General features: G+C 57.1%; 3 protein-coding genes across 8 annotated transcripts; 1 reads left to right on the top strand and 2 right to left on the bottom strand.

The window, feature by feature from the left end:
* Nucleotides 1-90: 90 nt before the first annotated feature.
* HIRIP3 (HIRA interacting protein 3) lies at nt 91-4,130 on the bottom strand. Of its 2 annotated transcripts, none has more exons than XM_081088943.1 (7): nt 3,578-4,130; nt 3,380-3,500; nt 3,152-3,263; nt 1,569-2,902; nt 1,305-1,467; nt 1,124-1,222; nt 91-1,045 (listed from the first exon to the last, which is right to left on the bottom strand). In XM_081088943.1, the coding sequence occupies exons 1-7, from the start codon at nt 3,640-3,642 to the stop codon at nt 885-887; spliced, it is 2,055 nt and encodes a 684-aa protein (XP_080945069.1). In that variant the 5' UTR covers nt 3,643-4,130; the 3' UTR covers nt 91-884. The 2 variants fall into 2 exon arrangements, with proteins under 2 accessions (XP_080945069.1, XP_080945070.1); XM_081088944.1 differs by having other exon boundaries at nt 3,805-4,083.
* On the top strand, nt 3,808-13,442 carry INO80E (INO80 complex subunit E). Of its 4 annotated transcripts, none has more exons than XM_081088949.1 (7): nt 3,808-4,388; nt 4,536-4,606; nt 4,811-4,863; nt 7,378-7,456; nt 7,557-7,668; nt 8,104-8,169; nt 11,991-13,442. In XM_081088949.1, exons 1-7 carry the CDS (start codon nt 4,308-4,310, stop codon nt 12,210-12,212), a joined length of 684 nt encoding a protein of 227 aa, XP_080945075.1. In that variant the 5' UTR covers nt 3,808-4,307; the 3' UTR covers nt 12,213-13,442. The 4 variants fall into 4 exon arrangements, with proteins under 4 accessions (XP_080945075.1, XP_080945073.1, XP_080945076.1 ...); XM_081088947.1 differs by having other exon boundaries at nt 8,053-8,169; XM_081088948.1 differs by having other exon boundaries at nt 4,180-4,388; nt 4,554-4,606; nt 8,053-8,169.
* Nucleotides 12,268-18,616, bottom strand: DOC2A (double C2 domain alpha). Of its 2 annotated transcripts, none has more exons than XM_081088946.1 (11): nt 18,102-18,616; nt 17,207-17,489; nt 16,794-16,873; nt 16,507-16,581; nt 16,273-16,382; nt 14,025-14,151; nt 13,884-13,943; nt 13,645-13,808; nt 13,408-13,489; nt 13,214-13,310; nt 12,268-13,128 (listed from the first exon to the last, which is right to left on the bottom strand). In XM_081088946.1, the coding sequence occupies exons 2-11, from the start codon at nt 17,475-17,477 to the stop codon at nt 12,983-12,985; spliced, it is 1,212 nt and encodes a 403-aa protein (XP_080945072.1). In that variant the 5' UTR covers nt 17,478-17,489; nt 18,102-18,616; the 3' UTR covers nt 12,268-12,982. The 2 variants fall into 2 exon arrangements, with proteins under 2 accessions (XP_080945072.1, XP_080945071.1); XM_081088945.1 differs by lacking the exon at nt 18,102-18,616 and adding an exon at nt 17,701-17,826 and having other exon boundaries at nt 12,595-13,128.
* Nucleotides 18,617-18,626: the final 10 nt, after the last annotated feature.

The raw sequence follows: 18,626 nt of genomic DNA, 5'->3' as shown, positions 1-18,626 counted from the left end.
AGTGGCAGGTGATAATGTTACTTGTATTTAAAAAGAGGATTTATTGGGCTGTATAACTAAAAATTGCAGTGTTTTTAATGACTTCGGCCATTACTAGATCCAGAGCCTTAGGTGGGATCATTAGACTTTTGACCTCTGCTTCCCTTTGCTTTGGCTTCAAAGATTTTTAGAAGATTCACTTCATGCTCAAGCTCCTAGCAGCTCCAGGGTTACATCTTACCAACAACTTCAACAGCAAGAATCCCAGCAAATTCCTGAAGTGACCTCATTGGCTCCATCTGTAGCCAGAGGACTGGCATGGTGCTGATTGGTAAGGTGTAGGTCCTGTACCCCCAACCCCTGAATGCTGAAAGGGTTGGCCCATAGACCAAGGGGCTGTTTTTATAAAGGGGACAGAAGACATAAACACCAGCTGTCTCCAAGTTATTTCATTTTGTGCTTCACAGTCTTAAAGCCAGTTTTTCATACAGTCCTCCAACAAGACAGGAGGATCAGAGAGGCACACTAATCAGACTGGAGGAAGATTAGGAGCCACTCTTCTAATAGAGCCTGGTGCAGACTGGATGGCAGGTTCTAAAAGCTGGGACTCCTTTGGAGAACCTGAGGGAAATTAAAGGGAACTAGATGGCGTGGGTGGGATGAGAGTGGGGGACTAGTTTTAATGAGGTGATTCAAACACTCCTTTATTAAGTCTTAAAAAATAAACTCCTGTAAGCACTTTAAACTGAGAACATGAAACAAATAGGATCCCAGCAACTGTACCTGGGGGTTTCAAGTCTGAAAAAAGGTGCTTCTCTTTGGGCACAGAGTTTGGGTTGGTGGGGGGTGCTACAGATGTGTGCTTTCTACAAGTGTGTAAAGTTCCTCCTGGTAGACGGGGGAGCTCAGTTACTCTCGCCGTCACTGCTGATGATGCCACGCATATGAGACCAGTCTGGGCGTGGGGCACAGCGCCGCTCTTCCTCTGAGTCCAGGGTCCGGCGGTATAGCTCCCCAGGGGGGGCTGCTTCTGAAGGGTTCCAGGCAGTGCGTCTGCGTGGCCGACCTGGGGGGAAGAAGTAGATTAGTTGTCTGAGGCAGTCCAAGCCCCATCTGTTCCTGGGCAGGGGGAAGAAGCCCTCACCTGAACAGCTGATGATGTTAGTGATGTCCAAGGATGCCACCTCGGCTGCCTCCTCACGCTGCTCCTTTAGAGCCCGACACTTCTCTAAGGAAGGGTTACCTGGGGCAGAAGAATCTTGTGATCCTCTCCTCCCCAGCAGCCAAGGACCTCTCCTGCAGCCCCAGGGCACACCCGGCCTAACCCTTCATGCCCAGAGCTTCCAGCTCTGCCCGGAGGACACACAGGCGCTCCTTGCGCGAGCGGCAGGAGCCCAGCAGCTTCTTGTAGTTGCGATGGGCGCCACAGGCCCGAATGTAGCGCTTTAGTCTCATCACAGCAGGGTGGTCCTCATCACGATGACCAGACTGACAAGAAAAGACAACAGCTGAAGGTCAGGTCTTCTGGGTTTGACTCTAGGTCTCCCTCTTCACTTAAAGGTGGCCTCCCACCCCATCTTCATCCTCACCTTCCTGCCTTTGGGTTCCGGGCTGCCATTTGCAGAAGAGGAGGAAGAGCTTCGGGACCTGCTTTTCTTGGAGCTCTTCCTGTAAGAGCGGTTCTTCCTCTCCCCCTTGAGGGTCCCCCCTGCCTCACTGTCACTCACCTCCCTGTCTGAGTCGCTTGCCTCATCATTGGTTGTCTTTCTACTTTCTACTTTGGCTGACTTTCCCATGCCTTTAGTAGCTGCTTTCACCTTCCTCCAGCTGTCTTCCCCATCCTCCTTGCTGCTGCCACTCTGCCTTTTGCCACCATCCCGCTGAGTCCTGTTCTTGCCCTTCCTCTGCACTAGGGGCTCGTCATCTCCCCCACTGTTAGCTCCGCTGCCTGCTGCTGCTTTTTCCTTCTCTTCCTCTCTGTCCCCCCTGTCTCCCAGCACTTCTGCTGCCAGGCTTTTCTGCTTACTGCTCCTCTCCTCCCAAGCTGACTTCTTCCCTCCACTGTTTGGAGCTCTGGGTTTCCAATCCTCCTCGCTGTTCTCTTTCTTGGCTAGGGTCTCCTCCCCCTCACTCTCCATTTCACTTTCCTGGTGCCTTTTAGCTCTTTTGTTTTCCATCCTTTGGGCAGGTTCTTCCTCACTGTCCTCACTCTCCTCCATGGCCTGCTTCCTACTAGCTGAAATCTTGTCTGGTACCTGCTTGTTCTTAATGGTGGCCTCCCACCCCATCTTCATCCTCACCTTCCTGCCTTTGGGTTCCGGGCTGCCATTTGCAGAAGAGGAGGAAGAGCTTCGGGGCCTGCTTTTCTTGGAGCTCTTCCTGTAAGAGCGGTTCTTCCTCTCCCCCTTGAGGGTCCCCCCTGCCTCACTGTCACTCACCTCCCTCTCCGAGTCGCTTGCCTCACCATTGGTTGTTTTTCCATTTTCTACTTTAGCTGACTTTCCCATGCCTTTAGTAGCTGCTTTCACCTTCCTCCAGCTGTCTTCCCCATCCTCCTCGCTGCTGCCACTCTGCCTTTTGCCACCATCCCACTCGGTCCTGTGTTTTGTCACACGTTTCTTCCTAGTCCTGCCTTTGGACTCCTTTTCCTTACTCCCTTCCTCACTGCTCTCTTCTTTCCAGACCTTACTTGTTCTAGCAGAGCTCTCCTCCTCCTCCTCCTCCTTCCAGCTCTCCTTCACTGCCTCCTTCTCTAATCCAGTCTTGTATGCAGTAAGGTCCCTCTGCTGTTCCTCCTCATCGCTGCTCTCAATTGCTCTTTTTGAGGCCCGCTTTGGACTCTGTGTGGGACTGGCTACTGCGCCCATCCCATTCTTTGCTGGGTGGCTGGAGCAGTCTGGACTGGAGGCTGCAGCACTGGGCTCTGGAATGTGGAGAGAAGAGAAGGTTGGGACAGGTTCTTCCTGCCCCTTTTCCTCCACTTGGGATAGGTTGTCTCAAACCCTGCTTCAGACAGAAGAAAGGAGAGGAGAGACAGCAGGAAACGGCCCATCAGTCCACCCTGTTCCGGGTTCCTGACTCACTGGCTTCACGACCTCATCCAATGCCTTGGGACATATTACATGCACAGGAAATACTTTCTGAATGAACCAACTATGCAGAAGGCACTAACCTGAATCCGAATTCAAACGGAACCTTTTTCTCTCTGGGTCACTGCAGGAGGTGGGAGGCCTCTTTGCCTTCTTGGCAAGGTCTAGTCCTTCTCTGGCACCCGCTTCATCCCCCTGTTTGCATCAAGAGGGCAAAACGTGTATCAAGGTGATGCTCTGCTACACCCCCTCTCTGGCCCCTACTCCTCGGCAACAAGCCCTGCCTCCCGTGGAGGGGCTTCCGCCCACACCTGCATCTTCAGCAGTTCCTCCTCCACGAGCCGCTTCAGCGCCTGCTTCTCCTTGGGATCCAGGTGGTCGCGGCCGGTGTGAGCCAAGAACCTTCGCCGCACGATGGAGTGGGTGAGCGTGCTGCGGAGAGAGATGTCAAGGGGGAGTCCCCAGCCCGGCCCTGCCCTTGTCCACCCCCACCCCAACCTCCAGTGCACCTGAGGTCCGGGCGGCCTCGGAAGAAGCTACGGGTAAACTCCCGCATCTCGTTCTCCCGCGCCATTTTGCGCGGGTTGGGATTGGTGGCCCCCGCCTTTTTTCTTCCCGGCCTCCGTTAGCGCATTTGACAGGAACGTGCGCACGCGCAGTGTCGTGGCGTTGTAAGGCGAGGGACCGTTGGGTGTCGGTTGCGGGCCGCTTGGACCGAGGGCTTTGCCAGACAAACCTTGATTTCCCGGCAGTTGGAGGGTCTCGCGGCTCCTTCCTTTTTTTAGATTCGGCGCGGCAACCTTTGGGTGTACGTAATCAGTCCGCGACGCCTCCGTCCGTGGTCTCGTGCCAGCTAGGCCGCTGTGACTTCGGAAGACAGAAGAAAAGGGACATCTCTCCTGAAAACTAGGACTCCCCGGGAGAAGAGTCTTGTGCCTGCCAATCTCTGAGCACACGTAGAATCAGTCAGGGCGAACCTCCGGCGTCCGCCATCTTTGTGATGTCATCAAGTCGCGGCGACACCATCTTTAGCGTCGTCCTGGGTAGCGAAGTTCCTTTCCCGGTGTTCCCTGAGAGGGCAACGGGGTGGTAACGAAACCTGGGCGCGGGGCACGCTGGGGGTTGTAGTCCCCGCGGGCACGGTTTGCCTTCGTCTCCGGAAGTGGAGGGTGGAGAGGCGGGGCCGAGCGCTGGGAGGGTAGCGGGACTTCAGTGCTGGGCGCCGCTCCGGGGCTGGTCATGAACGGGCCAGCGGACGGCGAAGTGGACTACAAGAAGAAGTACCGGAACCTGAAGCGGAAGCTCAAGTTCCTCATCTACGTGAGTGGGGGATGAGGAGGTGGGGGTGAGGCCTGCCTCCGGGAGGACCGCGGTTTTCCCACGAGGAAAGGGAGTGGGGTGCGCTGTCGCCAGGTTCCGGCCCCTCCCGGGCCCCGCCGGCTCAGCGCGCCCCTGACTGTGATGCAGGAACACGAGTGCTTCCAGGAGGAACTGAGGAAGGCACAGAGGAAACTGCTGAAGGTGTCCCGGGACAAGAGGTGAGCCGCCGGGCGGGAGAAGGGAGCCCGGGGGTGAGGTCCCGGTGGCGGGACGTACTCGGACCCGGCTGCGGGAATCGGGCCCACGGGCATGGTGCCCGCCTGGGGCTGTCGCTAGGCGCCCGCGGACCAGCCAGAGGGACAAGGGCCGGACAGCGTTGCTGCGGCCGCAGTGAACACTGTTCGCCCCGCCTCTTTCCTCAGTTTCCTCCTAGACCGGCTCCTGCAGTACGAGAACGTGGATGAAGACTCTTCGGGTGAGCATGACGGATAGGGGGGCGACGGTTCCCGGCGCGCAGCCAGCTTCCTGGGCCTCCTTTCAGGCCGCGGAGGCATCCAGCGTCCAGGGGTTCTCAGCCTCGCTGCTTGCCCTCCGCCGCCGCTGTTCTTCACTGGGCATTTATTGCACGTCTGTGTTGTAGGCACTGACTTTGGAGGTACTGTGGTGACCAAGATGGATGAAGCCTCTTGGAATTTTTATCCTAGCTGGGGACAATATAATAAGTAAGCAAGAAATTAGAATGTTAGATTTGAAAGGAATAAAGTCAGGCTAGAGCAGGGATGAAAAACTTTTTCTGTAAAGGACCAATTAAATATTTTAGGCTTTGCAGAACATATAAGTCTTTGTCACAGCTACGTAGTTCTGTTGTAGTGCAAAAGCAGCCAAAGGTGATAGATAAGTGAGCATGGCTGTGTTTCAGTAAAACTTTATTTATGGACAATGAAACTTGAATTTCACATCATAAACTATATTTTGTTCCTCCACCCCCAACCATTTAAAAATATAAAAGCCATTCTTAGTTTGCAGACCATATAAAAGCAGACGGCAGGCGATGTCTCAACAGAGTGTCCAAGAAAGGCCTTTTTTAGGAAGTAGTGTTAGAGCTAGGACCTAGGTAAGAAAAAAAAAAACAATCTTAGAAGGTGTGAATGAGAGGTTTCCAGGCAGAGAGAATAACAAAATGCAAATACTCTGAGGTAACAGAAGAGTCTAAAGAGCAGAAGGGCTAAAGCACATAAAGCAGTGTTTTCAAACTTTTTAAAGCACCATTACAATCAACAATACATTTCACATCATGAACAAGTCTCTACTTAAATACTTATAAGACAAAATTTAATGAAAGTGTTAAGATTACTATACACATTTTTTCTGACACTTTTTAGGCTGCTTCTTTTTTTTTCATTGAATGCTGATTGCAACAAATAAAATGACGTCATGACCTACTAATGAGTTGAGACCCACAGTTCGAAACGCCCTTGAGTGCCATTTGTGCCTCTGTTCCAGGATGGGACCCTCAGAAGCCATGTCACATACCGTCACCTCTCTCTGTGGCCCCTTTAAACGTTGATCTACAGCAGGGTCAGCAGATGACATTCAGCCAGGCTGCTTGTTTTTGTAATAATTTTATTGGAACACAACACCATTCATCTACATATTATAGGAGAGTAGTAGATGCTAAATGAGGTCAGAGAAGTAGGTGGAAGCCCGCTCGTCTAGGTCGTGGCAAAAACATTTGGCTTTTATTCTGGCTTCTCTCTGCCTGCTTGTTCCTTGCCTCGGGGATTCCAGTGAACTTCCTGGTCAAGGGGGTTTCAGGGTAGGAAGCAAGAAAGTCGGCATGTTCATGGTCAGAGTGGGATAAAGCTGAAGAGCGAGAGCTGCACACATAAGCCCACTTGTATCGTGGAGAATCCCACAGTCTGGTCAGGGAAATGCCCACACATGACACATGTTAGCACAGTGCAAGGAGAACCGTGACATGTGAGAGCAGAATCTGGAACAGCCAGTGATTAACTGGGCCTGAAGGATTTTGGAAGACTTCTCAGAGAGGTGCCATTACATCACTTTTTTTTCTTTTTCAGTTACAATTGACATACAATATTATATTAATTTCAGCTGTACAATAGTGATTAGACATGTATATGAATTTGCTTCTTAAAGGATATACTCAGCCAAGAAATTGAGAAAGGCACATATACATAGCCGTTATTTGTCAAATGAGTGATGGACCTTGTAGGTAGAGGCACAGACTGGGAAGTAAATGTTTTTTTATTAAATTGATTGGCATGATGTGAAGAGTATAGTTTGGTTGGGAGATCAGAAAGGTAGGTTGAGGCCACATTAAGCATTTCAGATGGGATCAGTTTTGGGTCATTCTGGAGTAGGAGTGGACAGTGTGCTGCAGGAGAGGTGAGGTTGCTTAGGGGATTTTGACACCACAGGGTAGTGGCTTGATCTTGTGGCAGTTGGAATGGGCGGTGGGCAGTGGATAAAGATAGGAGAAAGTTGAGAGATGGATTAACAGGACCCTGGATCATAGGGAGTGGAGCAGAGGCAGGAGCTGAAAGCAGCTTAGAGGTGAATGAGGAGAGAGTGGCGTAAATTGGCCAGAGAGTCAGAGACCTGGGTTCAAGTTCAGCCCCACACCTTACTCTTAGCCTCAGTGGCCTCATCTGAAAAGTGGAAGTGAAGCCCTCACCTTCCTTCTTGGGTGGTTATGAAGACAAAGAGGGGCGGTGAATGCCAGGCGCCTGGTCAGAGTCTGGCAGGTAGGAAGTACTTGACATGTGTCACCGTGGAGGGGCCTGGCAGGAAGTGTTTGGAAGTCGGGTGTAAAGGACCTTTTAAGAAGTTGGAGACTCTGGGCTCCCCAGAATAGCACGTGCGCGCCAGCTGAAGAGTCAGCTTGCCTGGCGCCCTTCCAGAGTCGAGGTCATGCCCTCTGGGGTGGACAGGAACCCTCCCCACTGACCAGCCCTCCCCCTCACAGACTCAGATGCCACTGCATCTTCAGATAACAGTGAGACAGAGGGGACACCCAAGTTGTCGGACACGCCAGCCCCCAAGAGGTGAGAAGAAGCCATCATTCTCTGGGGATGGAGGTTGGGGGCGGGGGGAGCACCTGGGCCTCCTAGCTTCCTCTGACCCCCTCCCCTATCCTTTCTCCAGGAAAAGAAGCCCTCCGATGGGGGGTGCCCCCTCTCCCTCCAGCCTCTCTCTGCCTCCTTCAGCAGGGTTTCCCCTTCAGGCCTCCGGGGCCCCCTCCCCATACCTGAGCTCGGTGAGTTGGGGCTCAGGGATGGGAAATGGTAACTAAGATGCCTGGGAAGAAAGTGGGCCTCATTTGGGTAGAAGAGGCCAGGCCTCAGGGTGAAATTGGCCCAGCTCTGGGGACATCAGTCTGGGTGTGACCAGCAAGCGTCCCTTGGAGGGGTGTGAGTCATGGCTGCCTGGTTCTCTCTGGTGTAGGAATGGGGGACAGATATGACTGAGGAGAGCAGACCCCAGGACAAAGTCCTGCTGCTGTCCCATCCCCTTCTGTTCTCAGAAGCCACACTCATCATCATCTCTTGTTTTTCCATTCTTCTTCCTGTTTGCATTTTCCCCTTCACCTCCCACCCATCCATTCCATTTCCCATCTCCATCCCCCCACTCCCACCTGCAGCTGGCTTCCCCCCCCTACCCCCCATTCCCTTCTGACTACCTGGCCCTGCAGCTGCCCGAGCCCAGCCCCCTGAGGCCCAAGCGGGAGAAACGGCCCCGCCTGCCCCGGAAACTCAAGGTACCCAGTTTGGGGGATGTTAGGGAGGGGCCAGAATGGCAGGAGGATAGCCATTTGAGGGAGGCTCAGGACAGAGGCTGGGGGCCTCTCGGAGAATTGTAAAGGATTGATTTGGGGCTGCTGGGGGCCCAGCCCAGGGCTAAGTACTGAGGGATATGGGTCAGAAATACTGGCTCACAGGCTCGATGTGGAGATAAATCGGTAGGACCAGCCTTGGAGGACTCAGAGTAAAGATGCCTGGGATCCTGCCCTTAGACTGTTGCAGTGTGACCGGGGGGAGGGGGGGCAGGCTCATTTTCACAGCTGTTCTGTGATCCTGGCAGCCCCAGAGGGAGGGATCGAGTTGTGGGATCTAGAATCAAGTCAAGGCTGCACCAATTGAAACCATAGGACCTTGAGCAGGGGTCCTTCACCCTCCAAGGCTCAGATTCTGTGTCTGTGTAGTGAGCAATCAAAATACATGTACTCAACAAGTGTTTACTGAGTGTCTACTATGCACCAGGCACTGTTCTAGGTGCTGCAGGTGAAGTAGTGAATAAAACAGACAAATCTCTGCCTTCGTAGAGCTCATATTTTAGCAGCTAGGCAGAAAGTAAAATAAGCAGATACCAGTGCAGAAAAATGGAGTCAGGTGAAGAAGAAGCACCAGAGTAGATGGGTACTGGTGTTTATGGTTAGGTGGTCTGGGGTGTTATTTGGTAGAGACTTCACGGAAATGAGAACAAGCCATGTGGCTCTCTGGCAAAGTGTTTCAATCAGGAAGGCTAACCAGTGCCAAGGCCCTGGGGTAGGAGTGTGTGTGTGCATACTTGGCTGTTCAAGGACCAGGAAGGAGTCGGTGTGATCGAATGAAAGTCAGAGGGGAAGAATGATCAGAGAGCAGGTCAGAAATAACGGGTAAAATGGTGTAAGGCCTTGTCGGTGTGTAAAGACTTTGGCTTGTACTATGAATGAATAGGAAGTCTTTGGAGAAATTGGGCAGAGGGAGAATCTGATCTGATTTACATGTTAACAAAATTGCTGGCACTGCTGTGTGGAGAATAGACTGGGGAAGGAGAAGAGAGGAGGAGGGGGTCTGGTCAGGATGGAAATGGGGAGACCAGTGAGGAGGCTGCTGCAGTAGACCAGATAGCAGTAGAGAGGGTCCATTGCAAAGAATGAGCCACAGGAAGACCAGTGTGGGCTGTGAGAAAGAAGTCCAGGGTGACTCCAGGGTTTTTGGCCTGAGCAACCAAAGAAGTCAGGAGTGGGAGAGATGAGGAGCTGGTTTTGGACATGTTGAGATTCTGTCTGGAAATGCCAACAAGACACCTGGGTGGTGAGCCTGGGGCTCATGGGTGTGTGCTGGAGATCATCAGCATGGCAGTGGGTGCGATCACGGGGGAGAGTGGGTGGAGAAGAGCGAGGTCTGCGCACTTAGCTCCAGCAGACATGAGGGCACAGAAGGCACAGGGCCCGTCCAGCTGAGTCCAAGTGGAATAGGTACCGGACTGGACAGCTCTCAAGCCAGGTGGACTTTTGACTCAAGGTTCTGGAACCGGAAGTGCAATGGGATGACATGCTTGTGGTGGTGCTGGGTGTGCTAGAGTTCATCTCCCAGCTCTGCCTCATACTCCTTGTGTGACCTCGGCCCTTAAGCCTGAAACATGGGTAGGTAATGGGTGACACACTGGCCCTCCACCCTACTTAGCAAGGATTTTGTTTCTGGCCTGTAGGGCAGGATGGTGGAGAGGGCCAGGGTCAGCGGAGCCTGGGGCCAGTGGGCAGAGGTGTGTGGCGTGGGCTCAGCAGTTGGGCTTTCTGAGGTGCGGCCCTGAAGTAGAGAAGCTTTGGGGAGCTGAGTTCTAGACATTCAGGGGAGAAAATACTGGTTGGGAGAGAGGCCCAGATGAGTGGCTGTGCCGGGGGAAGGGGTTACTTCAGGGAAGGCCTCCAAGAAGAGGTAACACTCGAGCCCAGGGTAAGTGAGATTTGGGTGTTACAGGCTGAGGCAGTGGTGGGAGGACGACAAAGGACATGGCCAGTGTTGTTTGGGCTAGCGCAGGAGGGATGAGGGAGCAGTGTCGGAAAGGAAACGAGGATGGGGGATCGCAGAAGGCCTTGGCGCCCAGAGGCGGGCGGGCCTGTGAAGGGGGTGGGGGTCGTTGAGGCTTCTGAGTGGCGTGGCGTGGCGTGAGGAGGGAACGCTGTGAAGACTGAAGCAGGTCCGTTAGGGGCCTGGGCCTCCGCCAGGCTCGGCTGGGTTTGAACCCCAGCTCCCGCACGTGACCTTGGGCATGTCATGTCACTCTGAGCCTCCGCTTCTCCTGGGGTCACTGGGTCACTGTCGTTAACGTGAGTGACGGGAAAGACACTGAGCCCAGTGCCTGGTCCCTAGGAAGCCACAGGCAGACACTAGCTGCTGTCGGTCACCTGAGGGGCCGCTGAGCGAGTCCAGGCAGGCTAGGAAGTGGGAGCTGGAGGAGGGGGACAGTCCTCATGTCGCTGCTTTTTTCAGCCATGTATGTGTCTGCCCCTCTGTGCACACGTGGTGCCTCGTACTGGGTACAAGGGTGCTATTCAATGCTTGGCCTCCTGTCGTCAGTCCTGGCAGTCACCTGTACCCTGGGGTGCTGACCCTGATTAAAAACCCACTCTGGCCCTCCACGCCACCCAGGAGCAGGGTGAGGGTGGGCCATGAGGGCTGAATGGGTCAAAACAATGAGAAGGGCCACTGTGAAGACCACACAGAAGCATTTCCTGCCACCTGCACCCCAGGGCCAGATTGGACCCTCCCCAGTGGGGACCTGGCAGCCTGTGTTCTCCTCTGGCCCGTGACCTCTCCTCCCTTCCAGGGTGCTCAGGATGGCCAGAGAGCATTAAAGCGAGTCACTGTCAGTATGTGCTCCGTTTGTGCTCACAGGCAAGGCGTGCAGCCCACCGAGCTCTCTGGGGGGAAGGTTGTCAGGACCTGGCGGGAGTGGGGCTGGAGGGCTGGGCAGGACAGGCCACTTCCCAGCCTCAGAGGACACAGCAGGGCTTTTGACAAATAGAAAAGGACACTGCAGGGGGAAGGACCGCCCGCCGCTCTCAGGCATGCCCGCTCCCAGGCATGCGGCACTGCCTGCCCCGCGGGCAGCAGGGGGCCTGAGGCCATCAGGTGGAGGAGTGACACGCTCAGATTTGTGTTTTAGAGAGCTCGCTCTGGCTGCAGTGTGGAGGAGGAGCTGGAGCTGGGAGAGGCTGGAGGCAGGGAGTCCAGTTAGGAGGCTGGTACCGTAGTCCAGGTGAGCTGAGAGGAAGGCCTGGCCTAGGCCAGTGACTGTGGGGATCCCAAGGAGGGGCCATCCCAGATATGAGAGCAGGGGGTGAAGACCTAGGACCCCCCCCACCCTGCCGCCAAACCAGTGAGTCCCACCGTAGGAGGAGGGAGAGAAGGCCAGTGGTGGCCAGTGGTATCAGGTGCCTAGAGGCAGGCAGGCAGGCCCAGGCTGGCTCTGATTGCTGTGCCGGCACAGGGGCTGCCCAGGTGCCTCCCTGGTGAGGCAGGGCCCAGCCTTTCCCTCCTGGTTTCCTGTAAGCCCCTCCCGCCCTCATCACTGCCTCCATCACTACTACCCTTACCCCCAGGCACTTGCTGGTTTGAGACTCTGAAGTGGCTATGGTGGGGGAGGCCCCTGGTTCCAGTGTGGCTGGCCTGGCTGTGTCCAGTACTTTTTGAATGAGCCTTTGCCCCTTCCCCACCCCCCAGAACTGCCGTAAGGGGCAGTGCCGGCCTCCTAGAGGTCCCATTCCTTCCTGACAGTCCCTCCCTGTGTTTCTTCCCCCCCCCCCTGCTGCAGATGGCGGTGGGACCCCCTGACTGCCCTGTGGGAGGGCCGCTGACCTTCCCCAGCCGGGGTTCTGGGGCTGGGGTGGGGGCAGCCCTGGCCCCACTGCCTCCCACTAAGATGCCCCCCCCTACGATCCTGAGTGCAGTCCCTCGGCAGATGTTCAGCGATGCAGGCAGCGGGGATGATGCCCTGGATGGAGATGATGACCTGGTGATCGACATCCCGGAGTGACCCCCTCTGCCCAGCCCCTGTCCAGCCCCCTGTGCCAGCACATGAGCCCCAGCTTCCACAGAGACATTTATTGACGCCCAGTTGCCATGCTGCGGCCACTGACACAATCAGAAGAGGCGTAAACATGCACAAACGTCCCCTGGAAGGAGGGCCCCTCCCCAGGAAGGGCAGGAGGCTGCCCTCACATCCTGGCCCCATCCTGGGGACACTGATTTAAATGAGTGGCTGGGAGCATCTGCCACCCCTCGGAGAGGCCGGGACCCTGCGGTGCCTCCCCCTTCCATTTAAAAGGGCAGCTGTACAGGGCTAGATGTGTTGTTTTCAAATGAAGATTCTGTAGTAAAGGAGTGGCTCTTTTTTGGTTTTTGTCCTTTTCTTTTTTGGAATCTTCTCTTTCGAACCCCCCCTAATCCGACCTCCTCCCTGTGGTGGAGGGGACGGGCAGCCTGGAGAGGCAAGAGAGAAGCAGCAGCTGGGGCCTTGGGGCAGGGGCCCTGGCAGGGCTCCCCCTGCAGGTGTGCACAGGATGGGTGGTTTGCATATTTGCATGTAGTAGCGAGTCAGGCAGGAGGAAGTTTGCATATGTGAATATAGATCTCCACAGTCCCTCACAAGAAGACAGACCCACAGTCACAGATTCTCACGAAATAAGACAGGTAGTGCAGGGCGGGCGGGGCATCCACCCCGTGTAAACGTGCAACACACTCGTGCGAAGGTTGGGTGCTGGACCCAGCCCTGAGGGGCCTGTGCTGGACAGCTGCTTGCCTAGCTCAGGCTGAGGGCAGAGCCCCGGCTGCAGGGGGCAGCTCGCTGGTCAAGGTGTGCCAGCGCTCCAGGGCCGAATCGGGCTGCTGCAGACAGTCATTCCAGTGCTTCCGGGCCTCTCCCCGGGCACCAGGTCCCAGGGACACGCCCCCTGGGGAGCAGGAGAGGCAAAATCAGGGCCCTGCTCGCTGCCGGTCTGCCCTCCCACAGCACCACCCAGCGGGCTCCTCCCTCACCGATGAAGTCGTTGGATTTGCCAATGTCATAGTCCCAGACAGTGACTTCCAGAGTCTTGGTGGCCAGAGCTGAGAGTTCCATCTCATAGAAAAACTCCTGGGGCAGGGCAAGCCACACCTTCCATGAGGCATTGCCCCACCCCCTGCCAGCCCCGCCCCCGCCCCTTGTGATCTCTGGTCCCTTCCCCATTTACCTCATTAAATTCTGGGTTGAGAGTCTTCTTCTTCACGCCTGTTTTGTGCTTGGATTTCTTATCCACATCTGGCCTCAGGTACCTGCCAAGGAGGTGGGGCAGGGGCAGAGGAGAAGGGTGGTCAGGGATAGGCCAGAGGAGGACAGGGCAGAGGTCAGGCTCCCTGGGGAGGGGAGGGGAGGGGAAGGGAGGGGAGGGGAGGGGAGGGGAGGACACTTCAGCAGGGGGAGGGCTCACGTCTTGACATAGGGGTCGGAGTAGCCATTGACGTCCATGGCAGCCAGGTGAGCACAGCGTAAGATGCCCACCAGTAGCCCGCGGCGTGAAGAGCTATAGCTGAGACTCAGCAGGATGCGCCCTCGTTCTTCCAGCAGCCCAGGCCCCTGTTCCGCCTGCTCCAGCTTCGGGGCAGACACAGAGGTCAGCCTGCGTCCTTACCACCTCCCACCCGGACTGGTCCCTGTGAGGCGGCTTACCTCCTTCAAGTAACAGGATATGCCCCTCAGCGCTGCCGACATGGAAGAGGGTGACGCCAGCTGAAAGGGCAAAGAGAAGGTTCTGGAAACCTGGCCTCCCCAGGAACCCCTCCCCTTAGCACCCTACAGCCCCATACGGACCGGGACCTGGCGCTCAAGGCAGATATTAAAATGCTTCTTCTGTGAAGGCTTGAGGCGGCGGAGGGGTACTCGGATCTCTCCGATGAACTCATTGTGGCTCAGCTTGTCCTCATCACACACGGAGATCCTGGCAGGGAAACCAAGGTCAGGGCCCCTGGGGTCCCTGGGCCCCACTCCAGTGAGAAAGTGCCTCCGATGGAGCCATGGGCACCCGAGGCTGGTCCTGCTCTGCCTTCGTTAAATACTCCAGGCCTGGCACCTGAGGAGGATGTTTTGATGTGCCCTGTTCCCCTACCCCTCCCTGGTCCATCGGGATCTGCTCAGTGACTTCCGGAAGCCTTCACAAACCTTGGGGACCCTCCCCATCCCTGCCTTCTGGGCCTGTGGACAGGAGCCTGCTGACTGCGTAGGGTGGGCACTGGTGGGTGTGGTCACCACTTCAGGCTGTGAGGGCGAGACGGCCTGGAGGAGCCTGGGGCAGCTGGACCCGGCACCCACTCCTCAGGAGCTCCTGTCCTGTTCTGCATGCAGAGGGCCGCCCGGGGAGAGACTGAGGCCAGAGTGAGAAAGGAGTGTTTGTGTTGTCTCCTGCGGCCCCTGCGCTTGCTTCTGCTGTGACACCCTTGGGTAGCTGTCATGTCGGAGCGTTCATCCCCAGCTCTGCCACTACTAGCAGCCGCGTGAGCTTGGGCAAGTCAACCTCCTGACGCCTCAGTTCTCATCCGCAAAATGGAGATTCTGCTCACCCACCTCCTAAAGCTACTGTAAGGACCAAGTGAAATGAAGGAATGTAAAACGCACAGCCCGTTCCCTGACCGGTTCGGCTCAGTGGATAGAGCGTCGGCCTGCGGACTCAAGGGTCCCAGGTTCGATTCTGGTCAAGGGCATGTACCTTGGTTGCGGGCACATCCCCAGGAGGGAGTGTGCAGGAGAGGAGGCAGCTGATCGATGTTTCTAACTATTTCTCTCCCTCTCTGTAAGAAATCAGTAAAATATAAAATAAAATGCACAGCCCGGGGCTGGATACTGCGGAGCACCAGCGAGTGATGTAGTCCTCCCTCTCGAGCATCTGAACCATGGGGCCAGCCTTTCTGGTTTCTGCCTGTCCTCCCTCCAGCCCACCTCACACGCAACATCAGGGTGATCTCTCCCAAACACAGCCCTGCCCAGCCAGTGTGGCTCAGTGGTTGAGCATCGACCTATGAACCAGGAGGTCACGGTTCAATTCCTGGTCAGGGCACATGCCCGGGTTGTGGGCTCCATCCCCAGTGGGGGGCGTACAGGAGGCAGTCGCTCAATGATTGTCTCTCTCATTGATATTTCTCTCTCCCTCTCCTTTTCTCTCTGAAGTCAATAAAAATAATAAGTAAACATCTAATTTTTTAAAAAATAAAACAGCCCTGCCCTAACCGGTTTGGCTCAGTGGATAGAGCATCGGCCTGCGGACTCAAGGGTCCCAGGTTCGATTCCGGTCAAGGGCATGTACCTGGGTTGCGGGCACATCCCCAGTGGGGAGTGTGCAGGAGGCAGCTGATTGATATTTCTCTCTCATCGATGTTTCTAACTCTCTATCCCTCTCCCTTCCTATCTGAAAAAAATCAATAAAATATATATTTAAAAAATAACTGAAACACAGCCCTGACTGCCCCTGCCCTGATACAAACTCTGCCATGACTCCCTATCGCCCAAGAACAAAGGAAAGTTCTAGAAGCCTAGGTTTTGCTGCCCTTCATTCCCTGTCAGGGACTACTCTCCCCATAACACCTCAGGGATGACTGGGCAAGTTTCCTATCCTCAGACTTCCTTCCTTAGAGATGTTGGGGGGACAGAGGCAACGGGATGGGCAGACCTCCGCTGCACAGGCCTGACTTCAGTCAGGGCCTCTGAAAAGGGCTGTCGGGACCGCTTTCAGGGGGAGGCGGGACCTCAAACAAGGAGTGGGGTTTAGGGTGGCAGAAAGCAGCACTTTCCAGGTAGAAGAGACAACAGGCAAAGGAAAAGGATCAGAGCAATGATCGGCCGGTCAGAGAGGGCAGCCCTCTGCTGGAGGCAGGGGGAGCGATGGCGGTAGGAATGCCAGGGAGCGTGTGGCCTGCTGCCAAAGGGATGGGGCGCCACTGACTGTACGTGAGCATCCGAGGGCCTTAGTGGGAAGTAAGTCAACCAAAGAAGGTTCCCGGGACAGCTGCCCCGGAGGAGGCAGGAGGCGCGGAGCTGGGGGCTTCGGCGGCAGGGAGGAGGGCCTCACCTGAGCACCTTGTGGCTGATGTCATCCTCCGTGATGCCACTGTACGTCAGGTCCTCGTTCCACACGGGATTCAGGGTGTTCCTCTGCGTCTTTGTTTTTAGCTTATTGGCCTGCGGCGTGGGGACAGGATTCTCAATGCACGTTCCCTAGACCCACAGAGGCTGAGAGCGGGGGAGGCTGGGGATAGCCCCAGAGGCGGCGTCAGACTCGGGGAGGGAGGGAGGGAGCTATTACCTTGCAGGCTCCAGGCAGCAGGTGCACCTTGACGTAGGGGTCGGCCAGGCCATTGAAATCCATGGGCTTGAGGCCCTGGCGAGGAGGGGAGGAAAGAGAGCGGTGAGCTCCCAGCCCTCCCTCGGCGGAGGAGATCCTTGGGGTGTGGAGAGCCAAGGAGAAGGGGACTTGGGAGGGGGCGTGGGGAGGGGAGCAGGGGTATGGCCCGGAGAAGGAAAGGATGGAAACCCATCCCTCCCAGGTGGGAGGCAAACAGGGTTGAGGCTGGGGAGGGAGGGAGTGCCCACCTTGGCCCTGAGGATACTACAGTGCAAACTGCAGGAGGCCTGGTCATAGAGAAGGTCAAACTCCAGCGTGCCCAGGGTGGCTGGAGGAGAGAAGCAGCGTGAGTCCGCGTGTAACGGCAGGTGTGCGAGCGCGCGGTGGCAGGCCGGCTGGTGCGCTGGCCATAAGGGTATGTGCATGTCAGCCTGCCAGCCTGTGTGTTGGGTTCCTGGTTCGGCTGCAACTGGGCTGTGTGGGTGGTTGTCTCAGGAGAAATATTGAATATTGAGCCTCGCTAAAGCTGTAGTCTCCACACTGACTGCAGCTGGAGTGCCTGTGCCCTGGCCTCCCCCACACACCCAGCAGGGCCCCATCCCCTTCCCACAGCCTGGAGGCCCCCAATACCACCCTGGGCCCTTGGAGCCCCCAGACTCACTGGCATCATCCGAGTCATAGCTGTCCACCTCAGCTCCATCCTCAGGCGTGGTGGCCCCCAGGAGGGCTGCAGGGGGGGCCAGGGCCAGGGGGGCCAGCCGAGCAGGGGCCTCCCCACGGCCCCCTCCACCACCGCCCCCTTCAGGTCCTGGTCCCCGGCGGGGGAAGTAGTCAGAGATTTGCCGGATGGGCCGGATGGGCCCGGGGCACACGTTGATGGCCATGTGCTCCTGGATGTTGATGGTCATGCGATCGCCCCTGCGGCCCCTCATGCAGCACCGTGTCTGCGGGGGAGGGAGGTCCCAGCGTGAGCCACTGCCCACTCCTCACACCTGTGGGCTGCGGGCTGCAGGCCAGGCAGCACCCTCCCAGGCTGGGCCTCCCCTTCTAGGTGTGGAGGGAGGGTCAGCCTGTGAGCTGGGTCCTCGCTCCACAGGCTGGGCTGCCAACTCCCTCCCCCCGGGCCCTGGCTCCACCCCAGCCTTGCCCACTTACCGCCCGTGTCCCTTTGTCATCTTCCCGGCTCCTGCCCCTCGTTCTGGGCTCCCTTCTGCCCCTGGGCCTGCCTGCTCCCCGAAGCCACCCCCAGGTCTCCTCTGTCTCTCGGGGCTCTGGCCATCCTTCTGCAGCAGGCGCTTGTCTAGTCCGGGTGTCACCCGCCCCTGGAGACATGCACTTGCCACCGCGTTCAGCCCCAGGGTCCGCCGGTCCGCCTGGTCCCCACCTGCAGCCCACGCTGGGCCCCTTCCCCAGCTGCCTCCTCCTTAGATTGGCGCTCCAGGGGCGCCAGCAATTGCAGCCTCGAGCGGGCTTCCCCCCACCCCCACCCCGCAGGCACCCGCAGGCTCACGCACACCCCTCACCCGCACCGGGCCCCGCGACCCAGCCCCCTGCACCTGTCTCTGCCTCCAACAGGTGCCCGGGCACTGGGGGGACGGCGGGCGCAAGCTGGGCGGCGGCGGTTCCGGGCGGCGGCAGCCAGAGCGCGGAGTCCGCGGTGCGCGCCGAGAGGAGGGAGAGCCGGGCAAGTGCGGGAGGAGGGGGTGAGCGCCGTGGAGGCGGGAGGCTGCGGGCGCCGGCGGCGGGGGGCGGGGAGGCAGCGGGACTCTCCCGCCGCCAGCCGGGCACACTTCGGGGAGCACACGCGTGCACACACAGTCACGAGCACGCAGGCACTGCCCCCCACACGCTCGTGCCCACGTGCGCACTCACACAGCTCAGACCCCGACGCGCTGGCACCCTCACCCGGGAAACTTCGCGCGCACACTCGCAAACGCGCGAGCGCCTGGCGCCACCGGGAACCAACTGTGAGAACTGCCCGGTGCTCCCCAACTCCTCCCGCACCCCTCCTGCCCGGGGCCCGCACGGAGCCCACGGCGCCCACTCCCTCGCTTTCTCCTTGCTTCCCTCCGGAGTCTCAG

Source organism: Myotis nattereri (genome assembly GCF_964212035.1).
Source record: "Myotis nattereri genome assembly, chromosome: 4".
NCBI lineage: Eukaryota > Metazoa > Chordata > Mammalia > Chiroptera > Vespertilionidae > Myotis > Myotis nattereri.
The sequence above is the reverse complement of the archived record's forward strand: the minus strand, read 5'-3'. Positions and strand labels throughout refer to the sequence as shown.